Source organism: Chiloscyllium plagiosum, unplaced genomic scaffold (assembly GCF_037043375.1).
Source record: "Chiloscyllium plagiosum isolate Xiang-an unplaced genomic scaffold, Cpla_swu_hap1 HiC_scaffold_18, whole genome shotgun sequence".
NCBI classification, from domain to species: Eukaryota; Metazoa; Chordata; class Chondrichthyes; order Orectolobiformes; family Hemiscylliidae; genus Chiloscyllium; species Chiloscyllium plagiosum.
The window spans coordinates 33,938,803-33,965,451 of NW_028270156.1; the positions used below are offsets into that span (position 1 = coordinate 33,938,803).

Genomic DNA, 26,649 nt, shown 5'->3' on the forward strand with positions numbered 1-26,649 from the left:
AACATGATGAACTGAATAAACACAGTTGGACTGACGGACTCAGGGTTTATGCCCAATTCCCCCAAAATATTCTTTATCCTTTTGTTACCTTCAGTCTTATCTATTCCAAAGTCCTCCTGGTCAACTTCCCATCTTCTACACTTTGTAAACTTCAGCTCATTCAGAGCTTGTTGCCCATTTCCTTTTGTGACAACTGTTCACCCTTCATTCCCCTGCTCACTTACCTACAATAACTTATGGTCCAGAATTGCCTTAAATTTAAAATTCTCACTTTAGTGTTCAAATCCTTCATGGCTTTATCACCTTCCATCTCTGTAACCACCCACAACTGAGACAGCTCCATATCCCTCTAATTTTGGCTTTTTATTCATCTCTGATTTCTGCCTCATCATGATTGTGTTGTTTAGGATATGACTGTTACTTTCTCTCCCTTTGACAAACCTCATGAAGTCTAACTGTTTGACCAGCACCTAATCTCTAATGTTGCCCTGACTGACTTGAATAAATTCTGACCAGAATGAAAGCTCTCATTCTCTTTGTAAGTAGGGTGCCACCTTTCAGAAATGAGGGGAGTGAGCTCATTGGAGCTCTGGGGGCAGAGGTCCCACTGTCTGAATGCTGAGTAACAGTATAGTCTGAATTCTTGGTGTTGACCTTCTTTAATGTTCAGCTGCACCCTTGACCTTATTCTGTTTTGCCTGTTTTCCATGCTTCCTATTTTATTTGCTTCCTGTCTTTTGAGCTCTTCTCATATCCTGTATCTTATATATGTTTCTGATTCTTTTGACTTCTTCCCTTGTGACTTGTCTCCTGCTTCCATCATTTTTGGCATTTGACCATTTCCTACTCATTGCTGAGATAATCTGTATGCTGTTCAGGTTCCTTTCCTGTGTTTGGCTGGTTGTTGGGTGTATTTTATCCCTCCCCATTTCCTTAATTTTTCATAGACTGTCTACCTGAAATATCAGGTAGGCAAAAGTGAGGTCAGCAGATGCTGGAGAGCAGAGTCCAGATGAGAGTGGTGCTAGAAAAGCACAGCAGGTCAGACAGCATCCGAGGAGCAGGAAAATCAGCTTTTGGGCAAAAGCCCTTCATCAGGAGGGAGGCATGGAGCCCCCGGGGTGGAAAGATAAATGGGAGGGGGGGGGGGGGGGGGGGTTGGGGAGAAGGTAGCTAAGAGTAAAATAGGTGGATGGAGGTAGGGATGAAAGTAATAGGTCGGAGAGGAGGATGGAGCAGATAGGTAGGAAGGAAGATTGGCAGTTAGGACAAGTTGGTGCTGAGCTGGCAGGTTCGAACTGGGGTAAGGTGGGGGGAGGGCCATGTTGTTCCAAAGAAGGATCGATATCCAAGCCACCAACTGGCTTATGCCTGGCCTGCTTTTTTGTTTTTTTACTTCATATTTTATCTGTTTCTTATTCACGTGCATCCTGTTAGGTGCATATTTTAAATGTTGTCATTGTTATGGTTTTTCTTTTTCTATCATCAAAGCCACTATACATAAGACACAGTATTTCCAGCATGATCTGCTTTTGCCAAACGTACATGATAGCTACAGACAATTACTCAGCCTTTGTATATTGTTAAAAATCTCACAACACCAGGTTATGGTCCAACAGATTTAATTGGCAGCACACTAGCTTTCGGAGCGCTGCTCCTTCATCAGGTGATAGTGAAAGAGCGTTGTTCCAAAAGCTAGTGTGCTGCCAATTAAACCTGTTGGACTATAACCTGGTGTATGATTTTTAACTTTGTACACCCCAGTCCAACACTGGCATCTCCAAATCCTTTGTATATTGTAACTGTATATTGTAATTTCTGAAGAAGGGCTTATGCCCGAAACGTCGATTCTCCTGTTCCTTGGATGCTGCCTGACCTGCTGCGCTTTTCCAGCAACACATTTTCAACTCTGACCTCCAGCATCTGCAGCCCTCACTTTCTCTCTATATTGTAACTGTGACAAATAGAGATCCATTTCCACTTTTCCACCAGAGGACCATTTTCACAGGGTCAGATAATCAGTGTGGTAACATTGTAGTCCTTTCAAGCAAAGCTTCCCTGCGCATTATTAGTCCCAAATTTTAATTCTTATTAAACAGGAGACTCAAAACAACTGCAGCTCGTTTGAGTCCCTATGGGTTTCCTCTGTTATACTTCAAAGTAAAAATCAGATTTGTTACTTTTAAAATCTAAGATTGTACTGAATTTTGCCAGGTTAAAGAAGTATACATTCTTTACATTCCTGGGTGTAGTTCTGTTTTTTTGAGAGTTTTCTTTACTCAGTATATTGGATCTCCATCCTGCATGTTGCATGCTAACGTGGTTACAATTTAGCACAGCACTAAATTCAAAACCTGAAAATTGCTGCTGCAAGAAGGCAGTAGGTTAGTGCTTTGCTTTTATGTTTTGCAGTGAGAAGAAATGTTCAGTCTAGTCACCTTGAAGTACTCTTGTGCAGCAATAGAACAACAGTGACAGAGGCCAAGTAAATGCCTTCAGAATCACAGTTGATCAATAAGCGTGGATGCTGCATAATTTAGCCTTTCTTTTACTTCACTTGCTTTTCTTTTCCATCATGACCAAACTGAAAACATGTCTAGAATTGTATTGTGTTCAGGAAATCGTGGATGAAGTTGCAAATGTAATGGAGTGAAGAAGTCTTCTAGTATTGATATTACTGTACATACTGTTATCACATTCACCACATTCCTCTGTTCATTGGCAGATTAAAAAGCAATATCTATATCAAAACCAGAAAATTGCAGTACCAATACAAAACTGAAAAGGAACACAACCATAATTGCAAAACTTAATATCAAAAAAAATTATTTTAATATTCCTAGAGTAGGCAGTATTCAGGGAAAACATTATTGGAATTAACATTGAAATTTGGTGTAAAATAGCTAAACATGTAAGGAAACTGGGCACGTTAAGCGAGTGAAATAAAACAATTTCAGTTTGTGTTTTTCTAAATAAAATTCCTTTGCCATGTCTGAACTGAAGCAAAGTTTTTAGTTCTGATTCTGTCCTGCATCCGCAGTACAATTTTTAAAGTTTATTTTTGTTTTTTTTTATGTCATCTGTGAAAATTTATTTCTGGGGCTTTCACTTTGTTTAGAATAAGAACGTTATATCCTTTTGTTTGAACTCTATATTTCATTCAGTGGTATAGTGGCAATGCCATGTGAAAACTTGCATAAACTGCATAGTTTAGAAGACTGAGCTATGAGATCAGCATTCATAAGGAAATTGATCCCAAAGACTTTCTGAATACATTGTTTGTTATTGAAATTATATGCAAGCTCTATATGTATAACTGTGACTGATTTAATGAACGGCAAGAGAAGACCTCAGAAATAGCTCAGTTTATTAGCCGATGACCAAGCCATGTTGACATTCAAAGAATGCCATGGATTTTAAACTTGATTGCTTTTTATTTGGGCACATTTTTCTCATTAAAAATTAATACAAAATCTTTGTTTACTACAGGTACTCATTTGCCCAGTTTGGTTCAACTGAAGCTGAATAGCAGTTTCATCGCATCGGTAAGGTAAGTTATCAACTTTGCCATGAAGCAATGAAAATTTGAGCTACTCCATTTTGTGCCTCTGAATGAACCAAAACTAGCAGCAGACCTTATTCATGCTGACATCTATAGTTAGCATATTTTCTCTGTCCCACCAGTTGACTTCCAGTTTGTTTGACTTGCACTATGAAGTATTCTTATTTACCATAGAAGTGAATGCATGTCTCTCACCTTTGATTTTCATATTTTGTGATCTTATCATTTTCTGTGCAGATTTACGAAAACTCAAGCTGGCATCAAACTAAAAGGCTATTGGGTCAATTTTTAATCATACCCTTTCACAATCTGAGCTCTACAATCTTCCCATTAGATTGTCCAGCTGTTTCTTAAATGAATCCAGTATTCATGCCTCACCCCTGACAACCATTCCAGCTGTTCAAGAGCCTTTGTGAAAATAAATACTTCCTGGCATCTGTTCATCTCTTGTAGTTGATACCCACTGACTTTCCCATAAAAGATGCATCGAAGCTTTGATTGTTAAAAGGCTTATGAAAGTCTACATACTCTATTTCTGATGGCTTTCCCTTGATACACCAATTTGAAATCTGGCTGCCTCAAATAAGTCTGAGGTTAACTGGAGAAAAATCATCCTTTTCTGAAACCATTAGGTTATTATCATCCAAATATTCTTTTCGATTTGTGTCTGATTATGGATTTTTTTTTCATTGGCTTAATGGATCTGTGGTTACCATATTTGGCTCTGCTTAATGTACTTGTGTTTACTCTCTCTTGGGTTCTGTTTTTGCCAGGTTTGTGTCTGGTGCCAATCTTGAATTTGAGAACTACATTTCCTGTTGGGAAATGTCTGCTGGAACTGTTCCAGTGTTCTCTGACTCCAACAAAATGGCCATAAGAACATTACACATGTGGTTCCTTGTTTTAAGTATACTGGAATGTGATTCATTTCTTTAAAAGCCTGTCAACCTATTTAGAATGTTGATTAGGATATTCTTCAACCAGTGCCATACAATCTTTTCTGCCCACCTGAATAGGTGGATGGAATTGCCTTTTGATTGCCCTTTATTTGAAAGCACCTTCAAAAATGCAGCATTCCTTGGAACTGGAAATATGTTAACAGTCTACTGTTTGCTTTTATTTTCAACACTATACAATGTTCTCCCTGACTGCGGCCTTACTGTTGGAATGGTGAAAGAATGTTTTTGACATTACGTTTTGCATCTGTGGTTGTGCTTTTCAGCTTTGTATTGGTACTGTATTTTCTTGTTTTGATATAGATATTGTTCTTTTATCTGCCAATGAACAGAGAAATGTGGTGGATGAGAACACACAAACATACCCAGATCTTGTCTCCGGGCCTTAATTCAATCCCTTGCTTTTGCTAGTAGGTGAAAACAGACTTTTCTTTATGCCATTCTTCTCACTTTTCCTTGGTTTGTATTACCACTGATCAATTACTGGAAAACATGCTTCACTGATGAGGAAGACATCCACACGACTTTTTTTTTCCCTATTTCCTTTCTCTTCCTCCACCCCAGAACGGTCTGCTCAATATTGATCAAAAAACAACCCTGGGACAGATAAGTGAACCTCCAAGCTGTAGTCAAGAAGCAATGCTGATCAATATTCAAACAAACATGAACAAGGAAGTTATTACATCCAATGACCTATTAACTTGCAAGGAATGGAGAAGGAAAGTAACTTGTATTAGTTTGATCAATTCATTCAATATAATCTGATTTAAAAATGTGCATTGTTTCACATCTATTTTGTTAGTTTGTAGTAGTTCTGTGCAACGTATCAAACACTTTGCCTGACATGGTCTAGACTAGTACCTCTCTGAGGGCTAGTTAGCTGAACCATAGTAGCTTGCTGTCAGAAAACATCCACTTGTTGTGTTCATAATTTATGTTACAAGAAAAGAATTCTTAAAGTCTGAAATTCTGTCTCAACTTATCTATGTTGGGTTTTTATTTTACCGTTTATTTAAGTTGAAATGCATTGGGGCATGTTCTTGATTAGATTAGATTAGATTCCCTACAGTGTGAGAACAGGCCATTTGGCCCAACAAGTGCACACTGACCCTCCAAAGAGTAAGCCACTCAGACCCATTTCCCTCTGACTAATTCACCTAACACTCTAGGCAATTTGGCATGGCCAATTCACCTAACCTGCACATCTTTGGACTGTGGGAGGAAACCGGAGAAAGCCCACGCAGACATGGGGAGAATGTGCAAACACCACACAGGCAGTCGCCCAAGACTGGAATTGAATCCAGGTCCCTGGTGCTGTGAGGCAGCAGTGCCAACCACTGAGCCACCATGCCAGTCTAGTTATATAAATTGTAGAACAATAAAAAACTCAACTGTAAACAGGTTTTGAGTGAATAAATTCCTTTTCTTTTTGTAAAACAATTTTGAACTATCATTAATCTGCTTCTGTGCAGCTGAAAGGGTGGAATAATTGAGCTGTGAGGTTCTGCAGGTCCCTTTGTGTATAATGCTCCATGCTGGCATCTAATGGTTCCGTTCAATAAAGGAAGGTCACATCTATCAGATTTTTTTGTTCTGCTTTAATTCCCTTCACACGCACAAACCTTCTTCTCTCCACAATACCTTTACCCTTCCTGTTAAACCACCACCACTGAAAGAAAAGTGCTGGAAGTGGCCTTGTTTTAGACTGCACCTTTGATTACTGCAGTTTGGAATATGGCTCAACAACTCTCTCTCCCTCTGCCTTTCTCTGTGTCTTTCTGTCTTTCCTGCACTGACCTCACTGTACTTCATTTGTCTGTTCCTCTCCATTTTAAAAGTGCTGTTGTTTTGACTTTTTCTCCAAAATTCCAAAACAATGCAACAGCATATAAAACAATAATTGCTGCTCTTGGAATTTGAGGAAATCATCTCCAATACATAAAATACCTCAAAAAAGGAGCAGCTGTTATAGCCAGAAAATTTTCCCATCCTTAATCTTGATTTACCCAGAATAATGGTAAGGTCCTAGGGAGTGTTGCTGAATAAAGAGACCTTGGAGTGGAGGTTTATAGCTCCTTGAAAGTGGAGTCGCAGGTAGATAGGTAAGTGAAGTAGGTGTTTGGTATGCTTTCCTTTATTGGCCAGAGTATTGAGTACAGGAGTTGGGAGGTTGTGTTGCGGCTGTACAAGACATTGGTTAGGCTGTTGGAATATTGCGTGCAATTCTGGTCTCCTTCCTATCAGAAAAATGTTGTGAAACTTGAAAGGCTTTGGAAAAGATTTGCACAGATGTTGCCAGGGTTGGAGGATTTGAGCTACAGGGAGAAGTTGAATAGGCTAGGGCTGTTTTCCCTGGAGCATCGGGGGCTGAGGGGTGATCTTATAGAGGTTTATAAAATCATGAGTGGCATGACTAGAATAAATTTCCCTGTGGTGTGGGGGTCCAGAACTAGAGGGCATAGATTTAGGGTGAGAGGGGAAAGAGATAAGAGACTTAAGAAGCAACCTTTTCATGCAGAGGGTGGTACATGTATGGAATGAGCTGCCAGAGGATGTGGTGGAGGCTGGTACAATTGCAACGTTTAAAAGGCACCTGGATGGGTATATGAGTAGGAAGGGTTTGGAGGGATATGGGCCAGGGGCTGGTAGATGGGACTAGATTGGGTTGGGATATCTGGTCGGCATGGCCGAGTTAGACTGAAGGGTCTGTTTCCATGCTGTACATCTCTATGACTCTACAACTGACTAAACCCAATGAGGAGATGGTGACACAGTGTTGAAGTCACTAGACTAACAATTCAAAACCCCAAGCCAAGTCTGAGGGTGCACGTTTGCAGATGGTGAAATTTGAATTCAACAAAAATCTGGAATAAAGACTTAACTTAATGGTGACGATTGTTGGGAAAACCCATCTGGTTTACTAATGTCTTTTAAGGAAGGAATCTGCCATCCTTCCATAGTCTGGCGTCGGCTCCAGACCCACAGCAAATACAGTTGACAGTTAACTACCCTCTGGGCAATGAGGGATGAGCAATAACCACTGGTCTGTCAAATGATGCTTGTGTCCTGTGTTTAAATATAAAATAAAACAATTGAAATAAAATGTTGTGTGAAAGATGGCTCTTGCAACATTCTGACTGGGAGTCTCTCCGACACATTCATACACAGACACACACTCACATGATCAAATATCTGCTTCAGCAATAGGGCTTCCTGTGTTTTTAAAGTGGGTTTAAAGTATTACCCTTTTTGCCTTGTAAAAGCTAATGTTTTTGCATGCTGTGAGTGCTAACTGTCTGCCAGATTCTGCAGATTTTGTTTTACTACTTTGTTTGAATGAGTATAATGTTTTACTACCTTCTTTTCAACATTTTTTTGCTATCTCAGAAGTTTAGCCCCTTGAGCAATACTATCATTTATAATTGATGACAATTGGCAGGTTCCTACAGATTGCAATTATCTTTTATATGGCTTTGTTGTAGGAGATATTTACATAAATGCATGATGTGTAATTTTGAAGCAACTCATTTTGGGTTTAACAGTTTAAGTCTTTGCTAGTAATCTTCCATGGATGTTGACAATCCAAGTAGGGCCAGTGTCTCCCCGTTTTATAATTACAGAAATATTTCAAACATTTTTCGAAGTGGCTTAGATATTAGTATCTGATTATGATTTAACAAATCAAAATCTGATCAGACTTTACTTGATCCACTGTCTAGGAATTGGAAAATAACAAGCAGAGGCTCATTCTAAATTTTTTTTATTTTCAACCCTAATTAGACTATTTTAATAGGGATATTTAAACATAAATATATAATTTATGAATTATAATGTCACCATAATAACAAATCATAGAAATTTACAGGACATAAGGAAGTCATTCAGCTGCTGTTGCCTTAGCTAGAAAACTTAAAAAACTAAACCAGCTGTCCTGTTTTCTCGATGATTCTGTATCTTTCTCCATTTTAATATTTTTCCTGTGAATGTGATTGACATCCTTCCCTCCACATACATTATTGACATTAACAAATCAAATCTATTGGACATGGCATACCTTCATCTGATGCACCTTTTGCAGAAAGCTGAAGATGCCAGACAGGTTCTGCCACAAGTGCTGCACATGAAATTCTATTACAGGTATTGTGGAGTTGTTGAATTTTTAGTATTGATGCCTATTGCTAAACTCTTTTAGCGACCAATCACCATAGCGCATGCAGACCTACAGTCAATGTTGCCATTTCCCTCTGTCATGGCAAGTGTCTCCCAATGTGAGAATTGATGTTTAGGATTTTCCTATTTCATCAGCAAATATCCCTGAAAAGGGACAATGGATTTTAGCCCAATCTAATAATGATCCTGGAACAAACTGCTGTCTGCTTTCTCTCTCCACAGATGCTGTCATACCTACTGAATTTCTCTAACACATTGTGTTTTTATACAATACCAATCCACCTCGATCTGCTATTATTTTCAGAACTAGGTCCTGGTCTACAGTTAGTTCTAGTAATGGCACTACCACCTCCTCTAATCAACCTACATTCTCATTCAGAACCACAGAGTAATATAGCACTGAAAAAGACCATTCCACGGCCCATTGCATCTTTGTTATTTCTTTGGTTGAGTTATCCATTTATCTATTGAACTTCAGCTGATGTTTAACTAGGGTTTCAAAGACATTTTGTACTCCAATTTCTCAGAAATTAATACCAAAAATCTCACTTGTGTTCACTAACCGTCTTCTCAACTTGTGTCTTCTTCAAAGCTTGGGACATTTCTCGCGCTCTCTGTTCCTGTGCCCTTTTAAAATGATATTATTTCATCATCATGACAGTCCTAATTCTTAAGAGAAGTATGAAGTGTGATATTTCTGTTAAATTGTATCTGATATGCATCCATTTTACTAATCTGCCTATGTCCTCATGAAATCCATTACTGTCTTCGTTATTCAGTACATTTCTGAGCTCAGAGTCCTCTGAAAACTCTGAAATTATGCCTTGTGTAAAGTCCAAGTCACAGAATATAATAAAGAAAGGATGTCCCATCACTGAATGCTGAGGAACATCACTGAGTACTTAACCCCAGTTTGAAAACCAACAGTTCACCACACTGATTTGTCTGTTAGCTACTGTCCCTTTACTTCTGTTGGCTTTAATTTTGCTAATGAACCAATTATGTGGTACTTCATTAAACGTGTTTTGTAAGTCTACATACAAACAGCATCACCTGAACTGACCTTATCTGTTACTTCATCAACAAACTTGGTCATGTTGGTCAAACATAACTTCTCTTTAACAAAACTGTTCTAACCTGATTTTCCAAGTGCTAGTTAATTTTGTTCTGGATTATTATCTCAAAAAGGTTTATTTACAAACAATAATAGGAACCAATGTTTGTAAGTGTTGACACCTTTGCTTATAATATTTCAAATATAACTTTAGATATAGAAGATAGAATTGCTTAGGGATGGGAAATCTAACTTTTCTTTAACTATACTTAGACTTTGTGCCAATAAAAGCACTTTACTAATTTAGTTTATGTAATCTGTTAGCTTTTTATCATGCATCCTTTTAGTTTTCATAATTTCTCTATAAACTTCATTTAAGTTTGTGAACTCCATTCTCATCCTATGTTTTAAGTTTGCATTTGAATTTAGTTTTAATGCATCCCCTTGGAAAATCCTTGAGTTCTAACCTTGAGTTTGAATTCTTTACAAAATTAATATAACCACTGTACATCCATGTTAGCTTTTCTATCTCTCCTGGAAAAGTGATAAGTGAGCATGTTATGTTCCCTGGTCTGTCTGATAGTTTGTAGCTATTGTATCACATCTTTCCAAAGTTATTAATGCTTCAAATTTAAAACATTGCAAAAATGGTATAATGCCCTTCTAAACAAGCTTCTGATATTTGAGACACTGAGGAGTCTCCTCAGAAATGGTGCAAGCAGCTGGTAACTAGCTGTTTCTGACATGTTTCTGGGAATTCTTCTGGACTAGTTCTTTTCTCAAATGCTGTTTATTGCCTCTGTACCATGTAACCTCAGACTATATTGATTGTCATCTGAATTATCACCAGCCAATGATCTTAGTCCTGTCTTTATGTCACACTTGAACATTGAGCTATCACTTCCCTTCAGTGCAGTACTGTGTGAGGTACCTTCTTTGGAATTAGAGGTGCAAACCATTGGCTCCCATCTGCTTTTCCAAGTGGGCATAAAAGATCCTATGGCTTTGACAAATTTAACCTGGTGTACTGGCCAGCAATTATTCCTCAAACAAATTATGCAGTCATTTAATTGATTACTGTTTATGGGACCTTGCTATGCTCTATTGACTGCTACATTTTAACATGCTGACAGTTAACACTTCAGAAGTGTTTAATTGAGTCCAGTGAGCCTGACGTCGGTGGTGGGCAAGTTGTTGGAGGGAATCCTGAGGGATAGGATGTACATGTATTTGGAAAGGCAAGGACTGATTAAGGATAGTCAATATGGCTTTGTGCATGGGAAATCATGTCTCCCAAATTTGATCAAGTTTTTTTGAAGAAGTAACAAAGAGGATTGATTAGGGCAGAATGGTGGATGTGATCTATATGGACTTCAGTACTGCATTCGACAAGGTTCCCCATGGGAGACTGATTAGCAAGGTTAGATCTCATGGAATACAGGGAGAACTAGCCATTTGGATACAGAACTGGCTCAAAGGTAGAAGACAGAGGGTGGTGGTGGTGAGTTTTTTTCAGACTGGAGGTCTGTGACCAGTGGAGTGCCACAAGGATTGGTGCTGCGTCCACTATTTTTCATCATTTATATAAATGATTTGTATGTGAGCATAAGAGGTATAGTTAGTAAGTTTGCAGATGACACCAAAATTGGAGGTGTAGTGGACAGCGAAGAAGATTACAACAGGATCTTGATCAGATGGGCCAATGGGCTGAGAAGTGCAGGTGGAGTTTAATTTAAATAAATGTGAGGTGCTGCATTTTAGGAAAGCAAATCTTAGCAGGGCTTATAGACTTAATGGTAAGGTCCAGGGAGTGTTGCTGAACAAAGAGACCTTGGACTGCAGGTTTATAGCTCCTTGAAAGTGGAATCACAGGTTGATAGGATAGTGAAGAAGGCTTTGGTATGCTTTCCTTTACTGGTCAGAGGATTGAATACAGGAGTTGGGAGGTCATGTTGCAGCTGTACAGGACATTGGTTAGGCCACTGTTGGAATATTGCGTGCAATTCTAGTCTCCTTCCTATTGGAAAGATGTTGTGAAACTTGAAAGGATTCAGAAAAGATTTACAAAGATGTTTCCAGGGTTGGAGGAATTGAGCTATAGGGAGAGGTTGAATAGGCTGGGGCTGTTTTCCCTGGAGCGTTGGAGGCTGAGGGGTGACCTTATAGAGGTTTATAAAGTCATGAGGGGCATGGATAGCATAAATAGACAGTCTTTTCCCTGGGCTGTGGGGGTCCAGAACTAGAGGGCATAGGTTTAGGGTGAGAAGGGAAAGATATAAAAGAGACCCAAGGGGCAACTTTTTCAAACAGAAGGTGGTACTTGTATGGAATGAGCTGCCAGAGGAAGTGGTGGAGGCTAGTACAATTCCAACGTTTAAAAGGCATCTGGATGGCTATATGAATAGGAAGGGTTTGGAGGGATATCAGCCATGTGCTGGCAGGTGGGACTAGATTGGGTTGGGATATCTGATCGGCATGGACGAGTTGGACCAAAGGGTCTGTTTCAGTGCTATACATCTCTATGACTATAACTCTAAGTCCTTTGGGGCATTTTGAGGCCGTGCAAAGCATTATGTAAATGCATGTTTTTTTTAGAAAATTGAGATAAACTTTCACTGTTTCAGGACACCACTCTCTATCATTTTAAAATAAATGTAAGTCCTGCTGTGTGCTGCTGGTTCATGGTTAAATATATTGCCATGATATAAGTGGACAGAATACCCTAATAATCATGCTCTTCCACATGTTATTACAAAATGTATAAATTTGAAAAGTCTCTGTGGCCACCATAGTTAAAACCTTGCCTGACCGATGGCTACTCACGACAAAAGTAATTCACAGCAAGGTTCTTTATTTACAGAAAATAGCTTTTTTTTATCAAAACACACTTAACTTTGACAGAAGAAAAGATTGCTAATCTACTATTATGCAATTCAAACTATACCCATTCCAAAACCCCAAATCCACACTCTCTCTGTGTCTGTCTGTCTGTCTCTCTCTCTCTCTCTCTCTCTCTCTCTCTCTCTCTCTCTCTCTCTCTCTCTTCTCTCTCTCTCTCTCTCTCTCTTCCTGTGTCTCTCTCAGTGTAACAGACAGTGTAACACACATATCATAGTGATACACAGCACGGAAACAGACCCTTCGGTCCAAGTCTTTCATGCCGAACAGACATCCTAGATTAATCCAGCCCCTTTGGCAGCACTTGGCCCTTCTCCCTTTAAACCCTTCCAAATCATATACCCATCCAAATGACTTTTAAATGTCTTTATTCTTTTTTCACTGATACTATAAGGTAAACAAAATTGTAATGCAAAGCTCAAAAAAATGCAGCATGTTGTTTTAGATTGGAAAACTCCCCTGTTATTTCAGTTTTGGTTGCACAACTTCCATTTCAGTTTATAGTCTTTAATAAAACCAATTTCTTACAGGGTGCAATGGATTGTTAATGTGCGGTTGTGGAAGAATCATTCATTATCTGCTGCTCTATACATAAACGATTACACAGGCATGTATTATTTGGAGATGCTGATGTTGGACTGGGGTGTACAAAGTTAAAAATCACACAACAGGTTATAGCCCAACAGGTTTAATTGGAAGCACTAGCTTTCAGAGAGCTGCTCCTTCATCAGGTGGTTCACCTGATGAAGGAATAGCACTGCAAAAACTAGTGCTTCCAATTAAACCTGTTGGGCTATAACTTGGTGATGTGTGATTTTTAACTTTGTACAGGCTTGTATAGCTGTAATGCCTCTAGCAGTACAAAAAATCATCCTGAATGTAAATTTTTTTCTGAGATAAAGTGGCAGTTCAGTTGACCACTCATAATACACTGCAATAGTAACTATACTTCAAGAGTGCTTCATTGACTTTAAAGTATTTGGGGAGTCCTGAGATCATGAAACACGTGTTATAAATGGACGTGATTTTATCTCCTGTCGTTGCACTGGGCAAAGAAGAGCGAATTGTTCTGATTCTCCTCTGACCTGATATGTTCCGTGAGGTTGTTTTCTCCCCACATTTAAGTCATTGCCAACTGGTGTTATCAAGTTTTACTTAAGTACAGTAGCAGTATATTCCCTATACAATGTGGGCAATAGAATAGTGTTCAATTGTCACCTTCACCAGAGTGCACAAACAGGCCAGAATACATAGCTAAATGGAATTCTGAGTACAACATCTCTCCTTTGTCAATTGTATTTCCAGCCAAATGCTCCAGCAACAAACCTGAGCTGAGTAGATACAATTATACTGTCCTTATCCTGAGAACCTTGGAAATCGTGCAGCAATGTGTGTGAAAATTAGCAAATATGTGGCAGCATTCATCAATGAGATGGTGACATCAGCTATCTTGAGAGATCCTCCACAATGTGTGTGGGACTGCAGCTGCTTCCCAGGTGCCACCTAACCCAAAGTGAACATAATATCAAAGTATGAAAATGACAGGTAAAAACTAACGAGCCCATCAAACGTGTCCCAAATTCAGTGAAACATAGAACCGCGAATCAAGGCAATTCACTCAAGCACTTGGGGAGTGGACGGTGAGAAAACAGCAAAGAGAATGATGCAGCTCATCCACATATTTGTGGTTCAAATATTTCTAGATGCATTGGGTGTTAATAACCGCAGTGCATTAATTTTGCTGTTGTTCTGAGCAAATTCTAACATTTTTCAGTGGTAATCAATGCACTTAAAATTCCACAGTGGATTTCTAGTGTTACATGTCATAAAATCATAAGACAAAGAATATGTCTGCACTTAAGGTTGTGGCTGCATTCCTGAAAATCATGACAACATTTAGTGAAACATTGGTTTTACCATCTTGCTGCTTTCTTCTGGAAGTTCCTGTTTATGATCCAGATTGAGCCTGAAACTGGAACTCCGATATTGTGGAAGTCTTAATTTTGGTGGTTCAAAAGTGCTGCAACCTTTACAAACCACGTTTGTTTTAAAAGCCATGTCCTATTCTCTTCTTTCCTCTCTTGAACTCTTGCTCGTAGCAAAGATTTGAGAAAATAGTAGCAAGGCAAGGCCAGCTTTGAAACTGAAGGGAAAGAGGCCACAACCCAGAGGTCAGGAGCATGGAAGAAGCCTTAACGAAGAAGGCTGGAGTACGTGAAGTGTCAATTGGTTCAATTAGCAAACACTATTAACAGGAATTCCATTATGTTCAATGAATTGCAGGCGTCATTAACTTGGTGGTTGTTTTGCTTTAACAATGATAAACAGGGCATTTTAAAGGAGAACTTAAGGATTGAGGCCGTAACTCCACTTCTTTGCCTGCCAAATCGTCAGCTCCCTTCTCCATCAAAAATCTGTTATTCAGCCTTGAATGTATTCACTATTCTAGACTCCACTGCTTTTGTTTTAAGATGGAAAAGGTAATATCCTATTGTAAGTAAGCAATACTCAATATTCATTCTGGGATAGAGATGGTTTCAGCAAGGATATATTTGTGTTCTATTCTGAACAGACTTGAGAAGGTACAGTTGAGCTGTTTGTTAGTGCTCTCATTATGGCATTATGTAATGCCTAGGATCATTTACTGCCTTGAACACAATTTTGTGCAGAATGTTCTCTGCATGAAAACCATACTTGATATTGATAAAGATAATGGCAACTGTTTCATTTGTCAGTGTTGGCATCTGTAACAGAACATGAAAAATAATAGATCTTAAATTGGACAGCTTTCTTCCACAAACATTCAAAAATGAGTTGCTTGGATACCTTCATAATTTTGCATAATGTGTGAGGAAAGAATGAATTTTCAGCAGTGTGAAATGCAAATTGGCCTGTAGTTTTGGATAACTTAATATTCCAAGTTAGTGGTGGCTTTCTTTGGAAAGTAGGTTATTGTGTGGAATCAAATTTATACTATGCTTTTTGGTTGCCCAACTTGTGTTATGGTCAGGACAACTGTAAAATATGAAGTATCAATTTTCAATTTGCATCACCTAATTTTAATACCTGAAAACTTAGTGGACAAAAGTATTTTAAAGGACAAGCACTGACCTAAAATGGCTGAGGGGTCATCTGACTACATTTTGAGGCAAGTTCAAGAACCAATTTGAAATAGATTCATAGGTATTTATAGCACAGAAGGAAATCATTCAGCCCATCATGCCTGTGCCACTCTTTAAAGATCTGACTACACTAATACCATTTGCAGGCTTTTGACCTGAGCCCTGAAGACTGTGGCAACACAATATCTAAATCGTATTTAAATTTTAAGACCGCTTCTGATCAACTACCCCTCTAGGGCTCCCAGCACCCTCTGAGTGGAAAGATTTCTCTTCAACTCTCTCCACAGCCTTCTACCTCCTACCTTAATCCTGTGCCTGATGGTTATTGACCCCTTAACTAATAGAAGACTGATCCAAAAATTGGCATGGTGGCTCAGTGATTGGCACTGCTGCCCCTGTCAGGGACCTGGGTTTGATTCCACCCTTGGGCGATTGTCTGTGTGGAGTTTGTGCATTCTCCCTGCGTCTGCGTGGGTTTCCTCCAGGTGTTCTGGTTTCCTCATCCAGACCAAAACATGCAGGTTAGTGGAACAGCCATGCTAAATTTCCCATAATGTGCAGGGATGTACAGACTAGGTGGATTAGCCATGGGATTTGCAGTATTACAGGGATAGGATAGGGGAGTGGGTCTGGTTGGTATGTTCTGTGGAAGGTTGGTGTGGGCTTGATGGGCCGAGTTGCCTGCTTCCACACTGTAGGAATTTTATGATTCTATAATCCTCATGTCCACCTTCTTGCCATTTTTCCATAACCCTTGATTCCCTTACTTGTTAAAAAATCTGTGTGTGTCAGCTTTGATCCCTACATTTAAGTCCAAATCATTAGGATACACCACAAACAGCAAGGGCCCAAATACCAATCCCTGGAACAGACTTCCACTCATAGAAACATCCCTCTACCATTATAATCTGCTTCCTACCTCTCAGCCAATTTTGGATCCAAAGTGCCACTTTGCCTTGGGTTGCATGGAGTTTTTGATTAGTTTACCATGAGGGACCTCCTCAAAAGCATGGTTAAAGTCCATATAGACCATATCAAATGCATTACCCTCATCAACATTCCTCATTACTTCCTCAAACGTTTTGATCAAATTTGTCAGACTTTGCTTTCTTTCAACAAATCCATGTTTGACGATCCACGTCTCATCAAATGCAGATATATTCTTTCTCTCAGAATTGTTTCTAATACCCCCCACTGACAGGACTGGACTGTACTGTAATTTCCTGATCTATCCCTTCCTTTTTTTTATAATAGGACAATGGCAGCAGTCCTCTGACATCTCGCTTGTGGCCAGAGAGGTTATAGAAATTACTGCCAATGTATCTAATTTCTCCTTCCTTGCCTCCCTTAACACCATTTCCAGGCCTACAGATTTATGCATTTTTAGGGCTGCTAACCCGAGTAGTTCATCCTCTCTCTGTTTATTTCTCCTAATGTTTTACAGTCCTCCACTCTGATGTCTGTACGTGCACCATCATTTTCTATTGAGAAGAGCAATGCAAAGTATTCACTGAAGACTGTGCCCCCATATTCTGTTTGAACACATATACATTGCCTCAGTGGTCCCAAGCAGGCCCTACTCTTTCTCTAGTTATTCTGTTGCTCTTTATATATTTAAAGAAAACCCTTTGAGTTTTCCTTTATTCTATCCATCAATACTTTCTCATGTACTCTTTGCTTTCCCAATTTCCTTTTTAAGATCTCGCTGCACTTTTTATACTCCTCTAAGGCCTCTGCCACATTGAACCCTTTGTATCTGCTATAAACACCTTTTATTTTTAAATCCTAAAAGGTTCTCTGGTCTTGATTCCACCTTTTGTCTTTACCAGAACATATTTACCATATTCTCTGGCTATTTTTTTAATTCCTTGATTTTCTGTCACTGCTCTGACACTGTTTATTTGCAACTAGCTGCTCCTAGGCCGTTGTGCTGAATAATATCTAAGTACAATTAACATTTCTCCAGTTTAAAACTTTTATTTTAGCCCATTCCAATCCTGTTCCATAACGATTCTAAGCTTAAATGAGTTATGGTCACTATCTGCAAAATGCTCTTTACTAATATACCTTCCACCTATCCTGGCTCATTTCCAAATGTCATGTCCAGAATTTTTCCTTCACTTGTTGAGTTTTCAATATATTGGCTTAAAAAAAAGATGAGTGCATTGAAATGACCATTTTATCTGATGATATTAAAACCAGTGAACTGAGCCAGGGTCAATAAACTAGCATCTCCTATTTCGGTATGATAGGTGCCAAACATTGTACTTGAAAAGTTGCCTGTGGCATTATTGGAAGATGCAATGAAGCCAAATTTGAGAGTATATAAATTAATCCTATTACATACAGAATGAGAAAAATAAATGAAAATTGGCAACAGTAAGGACTGGAAGTCTCTGTCTCTCTATTTCCTCCTCATCTCAAATGGTGCCCAGTGGAAAAAACAACCAATTACTGAAACTCGAGTATTCACACATTTTGTGACAGCTCTTGCCAGTTAAGTAACCAGTCTCAACTGATACCACTCACCAGTTAAATAATAGGCCTCAAGTCAAAATCCAACGCCTCAAAGACTCCAAGGACTTTTAAACAATGTAATCTTTATTCTTGTCTGTTTCATATTCTCTCCTTTTTAAACTTTGGAATTGTATTTGTGTGTGCTTTTGGTATTGCATTTTATTAATTTTCTTGATGTCAGTAAATAATAAATTTCTTTTTTTTCACTTGAGAGAAACCTTGAAATTGGTTCCTTTGAAAGAGCTATCTAATTTTATCACTCCCCTACTCCTTCAGCATAGCTCTGCAAATTGTTCGCCTTCAAGTATTTATTCAGCACGGCTTAAAAGTTACTATGAATATTCCTAGTGCTGTCATTTCAGATAATGCATTTCAGGCAAATAACAGTGTTAATAATTGTTTTTATATATTTATCTGGAAGACCTTGATAATAAATGCAATGCCTCACACCAATATGCCACTTTTTGGTATTTAATTACTTTGATTCAGAACCTCTTTAAAATACTAGATTTTGTGACTTTACCATTCTTGTGCAGTAGCACCAAACTACGAGAATGTCGTTGATATTTTGTGCCCTTGAAAATAATGCATTCTACTTATGCCTCTCAGACTACCAGAGAACCATAGAAAATATAACTTTTAGGTGACAGTGAAAGTATTTTACGTAGAATATATGCAGCATTGAGTATTTCTCTGTTTCTTCATTATTTTGCTTAATAGCCTTTTGCAACATTTTGAATATCTATGTCAGCTAGGTTATCAATGGCCACTTGACTAAAGCTAAATGTAGGTATAATTTCTTCTATTTGACTCCCCTGACGGGTACATTAAACTACGACAGAAATTTCAGAAGTTTATAGTTACCTGCTTGCCAGAGTCAACAACTACACATTTTGATCAAATGTTTACTTCCATTTTAAATGTTCATATTGATAGTTTCAATATAATATTCACATGTGACAAAAATTCATGACAGCAAGAGGTGATTCAGATACAAAGCTCTCCATTTTTTGTTTCACTGGCCATGTCACTGATTTTCTTTCTTAAACTTTTATCTTTCTGTGTCATTGTCAAATATAACGATAACTGGAGTTGTCTATGCCTGTGACAGCAGTTCAATAAAATCATTGCCATGATATGTTTTGGTAGACCTCCATTCACCGAGAGTAAGTTTCTCCGCACCCATGGGATTTTGAGAACTTTTTAAAATTGTCTCCCACAGTTTCTAACATAATTTTAATGAATTGCAACCTTTTTACTTCTGGCTGTATCTTGCTGTTGTCCATCTAATGTTGGAATTGTCTAAAGAGATTTACAATGTAAACTGCACTATCTATTAATGAATGATATTCTGATGTCCTTCTGTGCATTGTTTGGTGAATTGAGAGGAAAGAAGAGAGCAAGTTTTTGTTTCTCTTTTGGCTGTCCTGGATGGTGTACATCAAAGCATCAGTGCAAAACCTCTAAATCAATACTAAAATCATGGGTGCTTCAGTCTTTAATTTCATACTATATTTGAATGGTACTGCAGGGCTCAGCTAGCTTTTATTATCCTCACACTGTACCTCAGCTGTCTTCTGAGATGAGCTATTAATTTCAAGAGGTTATAGATTCAAACCTCTTTCCAGAGATTACAAAAACTACAATGACATTTCAGTGTACTACAGAGGGAATGCTGTATCATCAGAATTACTATATTTAAACTGAAATCCCCAAGTATCTGTTTCAGGTAAAGTTGAACAATTCCATTCTACCATACAAAAAGCAGTAAATTAGCTTGGCATCCTGCTTTCTCCTTACCCCTTCCACTATCACTACCAAAGCGGGATCATTTGTTGGTTTGCTGCTGTGGAATTTTGCTTTGTGCAAGTTGGCTGACATGTTTACCTGTGGGACAGCAATAACTTTTGCATTTTTCCACCTCTTTCTTTCCCTATTGAAATCATTTCAAGTTATTTTTTTCACAAGCTTTTGTTTACATCTGAGGTTCTTTCTTTGAGCATGATATCTATTTGTGAAATGCATTTGTATTAAAGAAGTTGTAGAGGTGAAAATTGTTGTTGTTGGCATTTCAAGTATGTTGGCTGTGAAGAACTTGGGTTCACATGAAGGTGTAACAGATTCTATATAAATTTCCATTTCTTAGTTCTTTATTGAGCCTGAGTAAAGTAATACTTCGGTATGAACTCTTGGATTGTTTCCAATAATTACTTCAACAGAATGTATTCTGCAACTTTTCTACAAGTTATGAAAATAATATTTAAGATTCAACAGCTTGGAAATTGCCTGGTAGAAATAATTGCCTTTTAATTTTCTCCAATTGAATGTCCAGGGATCTTGGGACATCATTAACAAAACTGCAGGTGCTCTGGATGGCTCGCTGTGGCCTTAAAGACTTGGATGGAATTCCTTCCTTCTGTTCATTAAAGGTAATTGATTTATGAAGTGAATCTTAAGCCTATAATCATGGGAGCAATATGACATTGAGGCTTTAATTAATCAAGACCACAAATTAATTCAGACTAGTTTTAAGATAAGGAAATTAAGGGTTTTGAGCAATGAAGATATATTATTTTGGATTGTACTCTCTTAAAAATCAGATTTGATGAACAAAATTCAGGTTGTGCAGCAGCTGACCAAGCTTACTTTTGTAGCTCACCATTTGTTTGCTGAGACAATAGTAAAGTTATTCTACTGTTGTGCTTTCTTCCCATAACTGTATATCAATTCTAATCTACTGTCATGCACTGTTCTATATCCAGCCTAAACTAATCCTACTCGCACACTCTCCTGGTAGCACTGTATGAATCTTAAACAAATTTTATTCTTCCAATCTCTCTCCCTACATAGTCCTGTATCAATCCTAAACAGATCTCTATCCTGTATCTCTCTGCACACAGCCATGTATCTATCCCAAACTATACCCATGGCCCTATGCTCTTTGTATGGCCCTAATCCCATTTATACCTGCCCTGTGTTCTCTCCATTGTCGAATATCAATCTCAAGCTAATTTCATTGCCTCATGCTTTCTCCTTGTCATAAAACAACAGATCTAGGAGCTAGTTTGGAGTGGGCAATACATTTTTTAGAAGAACAGTTTTAACATGATGGGAAGAAAGGGGAGATATTCATTTCTTGGAGGGTGCACTTTGCCCAACAGGGGCACCCCTCGAGAAATAGAACTCTATTTCCTATCTACCTATCAAACCCACATACCTGTCCCATCCCTATTGTGGGCAAATGCTCCCCACCCAATATCCTTGCCTTCCCTCCCTTCATTGTAGGTCCGCCTGTATTTCTAGCAGCAGTCACAATTAAGCTGTGGTGCTGGCAGAACTGGCCAATCACCAGTAGTCCAACTCTCCAACACTTCACTCTTCTGGCAAAATGTTAAGGTGGGCTTGTTTCTGATCCATCTACTTGTGAACAACTTTACTTTTGGCGGTGTGGGGTTTGCATGCCATTATTTTCCCAGGCACCACAGTAGTTAAAGAGGCATGAGTTGCAGCAAATGCTTTTTATTTTAGAAACAGGGCACATTTCGAAACAGAAAAACCACCACATTTATATCACGTTGGTGAGGTCATAACTAAATTATTTCATGTTCTCAAAACCTGCTAATGTTTGTCTCTAACGCAGGTATTTTACATCAAATAATTCACCATATGTAAGAAACTTTGAGATGTGGCAACACAAAACTGAAAATTCAAGTCAAATTACATAATACAGTTCAGTATTAAATCATATAATTGACAAAGTTTGCCACAATTGCAACTTATTTTTCCCTCAAATAGCAGCTCCAAATAGAGTGCAGATTCATTTGCAAAGACTTTCATCACTTCAATTTTTCATTCCCAGTTAGGTGAATACTTCTTTGTAGAAAAGTTTAAAATTGGTTTCTCCAGCTTGCAGTCCCTTTCCATCTTTTGCTGACCCTTGTTCATTTTACATTGCCTTGCTTCCCACTCTAAGGCCCCTCATTCCTCATTATAGCCTCTGTTCATTGTCCTTTCCAGTTCCTCTATCTCTCTCTTCCCACCCCACGTCCCCTTTCCAGCACTCTTATCTACTACACCCCCACACCTTTCCAGCATCCTCTCTCTCTCTCCCCCTACCCCTTTTCCAGTGTCTCCTAGCCTTGTCTGCCCCACTGGTTCCTCACCCCACCACACTCCACTTTTGGAGCCTCACTTCTGGCCTTGGGCTCGTTTCTTAGCCTCAGACTCTTGATCTTGCTGCCCTTTCTAATGACTTTATTTCCTATTTCTGCCCCTGATCGTGCTGACTGCTGACAGTATCTTTGCTGCTCCAAGCGCAGGCTAGTTCTTTCCTGTAATTGAAAGAGCAACTCCTTTGATTTTCTTTCTGTTATGTTTATGTGAGTGACTACTCTCTGGTGACTCTCGTGAACACATTTTCCAGGGTGATCTGGGCTTTCAGGGATGATTTCACCCACTGCCCCCAAATATTTTGAGTGCTACATGCAGCAATTGTGCTTCAATTTCTCTCTGTGGTGAAACATTTTATGTTTCTCAGTCCTGTGTGTGAATAAAATCCTCCACACTTTCTCAGTGACAATTTTAAACTCATAACACTTTGTCAATACAAAAGAAATAATAGCTGTTCAGTAATACAGAACTTGCTGGGGAAAAAACATTTTGTCAAAGCGTTTTGTCTTGCACTAATCAAGACCTTTGCAAGAAGAATATTTCAAGGGATGTATTCAATACAGCATGAGTGAGAGTGCTGATTGGTTGACGAGTGGACTCTGATTGGTAGAGGCACTCCGATGGAGAATGAACCAATTAATGATAACTGACAGTTGACTGCCAGGCTTTGTTTAAATTTTAAACCAATAAGATGAATGATTGGCCAGGGCAGTGCAATGAGGAATGAATCATCAATTGACTGTCACCTATGTTGTTGAGTTTAACCAGATGCAGTATAATGTACATATTCTTTCTGCCTGCAAAGAACAGGGCCCATTATTGTTGTTGTTTTAATGAATTTCCATTAAACTATAAGATATAGGAACAGAAGTAGACTATTTAGCTCATCAAGTCTGCTCACCATTCAATGGGATTATGGTTGATGTGATAATCCTCAAATCCGCTTATCCTCATAACCATTGATTTCCTTACTTATTAGAAATCTGCCTTTCTCTGCCTTGAATATAATTAATGATCCACCCTGAACACCTCTCTGTGATTAGAAATTCCAATATTGACTACCCTCTGAAACAAAGAATTTCTCCTGATTTCTGTCTTAAATAGGCAACCTCCTTTCTCTGAGGTTAAGCCCTCTGATCCTTGAATATCCCACAAGGTTTGTCAGGTCTCCTAAGAATCCTATATGTTTCAATGTTCTCTCACTTTTCTAACTACAACGAGTACATTCCAACATACTCAACCTTACCTCCTCAGACTTGGAGATGTTGGACTGGGAGGGACAAAGTTTAAAAAAAAACACACAACGGCAGGTTATACATCAACAGGTTTATTTGGAAGCACTAGGTTTTGGAATGCCACTCCATTAGGTGGTTGTAGAGATTAAGATCATGCTCACAGAATTTATAGCCAAAGGAGTTCAGTGTCATGGAGATGAAATACAGTAAACAATCTTAGATTAAAGCTTTCATCTTTTATATTGGGATGTGCTGGTTTCTGTTCTTTGATATGTAAATCCCAGAACTTCTTTCAAATTAGTTCAGCATTTTGAACAATAGGTGTGAAGTCTGTCTCTGTCCCAATGCTATGTCAGGCTGACAAAACCTCTATAGTTTTACATGGATTCATGTGGTTTTTGAGCAAAATAAAAAATGTAATTCTGTAAAAACAAATTCATCTGATAAGCTTATGTGTGCGCATATAGGAGCGACTGTGTGTGTGTGTGTGAGAGAGAGAGAGACAGATAGACAGTTAGTTAGTTAGTTAGTTTATGGTGAGGTGGGATCACCTGTAGTGTGACATGAACCCAAAGTCCCGGTTGAGGCCATTCCCATATACCAAACTTTGCTATCAGCTTCTGCTCATCCACTCTGCATTGTTGCTTGTCCCAAAGTTTGCCTTGGAGGATGGTCACCTGAAGGTCTGAGGCCGAATGTTCTGACTGCTGAAGTCCCATTATAAAAGATGACACTAGACTCCTTTGGCTATAAATTCTGTGAGCATGACCTTAACCTGTACAACTACCTGATGAAGGAGCGACACTCCGAAAACTAGTGCTTCCAAATAAACCTGTTGGACTATAACCTAGTGTTGTGTGATTTTTAACTTTACCTCATAAGAAAGTTGTTCCTTACGTAGAAACATTCTAGTAAATGTTTTCTAACTTCCACCATTGCCAGTATATATTCCCTTAGATGAGGGGTCCAAAGCCGTTTGCAATATTCCAACTGTGGCATGGCTAGTGCTTTGCCTAGTTTTAGCAAGGCTTCCCTATTTTATACTCCATTCCCTATAAATAAAATTCAACAGATCATTTGCCTTCCCTATTAGCTGCTGAGCTTGTCTGCGAGCTTTTTGTGATTCATGCATGAGGACTCCAAATCCCTGTGTGCTGCAGCTTTTGCAATTTTTCTCCATTTAAATAATATTGATCTCTTCTATTCTCCCAGTCTCACATTTTCCCACACTATATTATAATCTGCCAATTTTTTGCCCACTTACTTCACCTGTCCATATCTTTCTGCAGACTCTGTCATCCTCATTATTTACTTTCCCACCTACTTTTGTGTCATCTGCAAGCTTGGTGATGGTACATTCACTTCCCTCATCCAGGTTATTAGAATATATACTGTAAATAATTGTGGCCCCAGCATTGATCCATGTGGCACTCAACCAGTTACAGGGTACCGTCCCACAAATGCTTCTATCCAAACACTTTGTCATGTATTAGTTAGCAAATCCCATATCCATGTTAACATAGTACCTGGAAATTATGGGCTCTTATAAGTAGCCCTATGTGCAGTACCTTATCAAAAACCTTTTGGAAGTCAAAATATATTACATCTATGGCTTCTCATATTTTTTATCCTGCTTGTTACGTCTTCAATGAATTCTCATAAATTTGTCAGACAATTTTCACGTCATGAAGGAAATTATGCTATACCTTTCAAAATGCCCTCGTGTTACATTCTTTGGAATAGACTGTAACAGTTTTCCAATGACCGCAAATGGAAAGAACTGTGGATGCTGGAAATATGAAACAAAATCAGAAATTGTGGGAAAATCTGAGCCGGTCTAGTGCATCTGAAGAGAAATTACAGTTAACATTTCAGGTCCATTGACCTTTATTCAGAACTCTGGAAAAAGGTCGTTGGACCCAAAACGTTAACTCAGATTCCTCTCAGATGCTGCTAGACCTGCTGAGATTTTCTAGCAATTTCTGTTTCTGTTCCAATGACAGATGTTCAGCTAATTGGTTGATAAGTAGCTGATTTTTTTTTCCTCTTTGAATAGGGGTGTTATTGGCAGTTTTCTGATCCTCTGGTACTTTTCCCCAGTTTAAACAATCTTAGTGGATTATGGCTAGTCCATTATCTCTGTAGCAACTCCCTTTAATATCCTAGGGCGTAACCTGTCAGGTCCAGGGGACTGAATGGCCTTTAACCCTGTTAATTTCCCTAATAGTTTCATAGTAGTCATAGTTATTGTACTAGCACCTAGTGGTGATAGATACTGTGTTTATTTGCTCTACCCCTCCTGTTAGTCCCTTGATTATTTAATATTTTTGCAAAGTTATTAATGTCCTCTATCATGAAGATCGAGACAAGTATTTTTCAACTCCTTTGCCATTTCCATCGTTATTTCCCGAGCCGTGTTCTCTAAAGATCCTCTGTTCACTTTAGCTTCTCTGTATTTAATAAAGCTCCTACTGTCTGATTTTATATTACTTACCAGTTTGTCCTCATAGTTTATTTCATCCCTTTTATTATATTTTGTCTTCTTTTGTTGGCTTTAAAAACCTTCTTATCCTCTGGTTTAGCACTACCCTTTACCATATTGTGTTTTTTTTAAGTTCCAATTTTATACTAACCTTAATTTCCTTGGTTAACCATGGTCAGTTTATTCCCTTCCTGGAGTCCTCCTTCCTCACTGAATACATCTTTGCTATGAGTCATGAACTATTTCTGAAATGCTCATCAACCCTCTTTCCTGTTAACTTCTTTTCCAGTGCAGTCCAGTCAACTCAGCCCTCATCCTATGTAATTAACTAACTTAAGTTTAACCTAGCTGCTTCCAACCCATGGTTCACGTTTTCAAATTGAATGCTAAATTCTACCATGTAATGATCACTATTTTCTAAGGATCACCTGAGATCACATATTTAAACCTTCCTCATTACACATTACCAGATCCAAAATAACC

General features: G+C 38.6%; 1 protein-coding gene across 8 annotated transcripts in view; it reads left to right on the forward strand.

Moving 5' to 3' along the window:
* The window catches only part of lrrc56 (leucine rich repeat containing 56), a 148,722-nt gene that overhangs the window by 37,306 nt on the left and 84,767 nt on the right, over nt 1-26,649 (forward strand). For all 8 annotated transcript variants that reach the window (XM_087996436.1, XM_087996434.1, XM_087996435.1 and 5 more), the window contains 2 exons: nt 3,490-3,550; nt 20,612-20,708. In XM_087996436.1, coding sequence (XP_087852562.1) covers nt 3,490-3,550; nt 20,612-20,708 — 158 coding nt within the window. The remainder of the gene's footprint in view (nt 1-3,489; nt 3,551-20,611; nt 20,709-26,649) is intronic.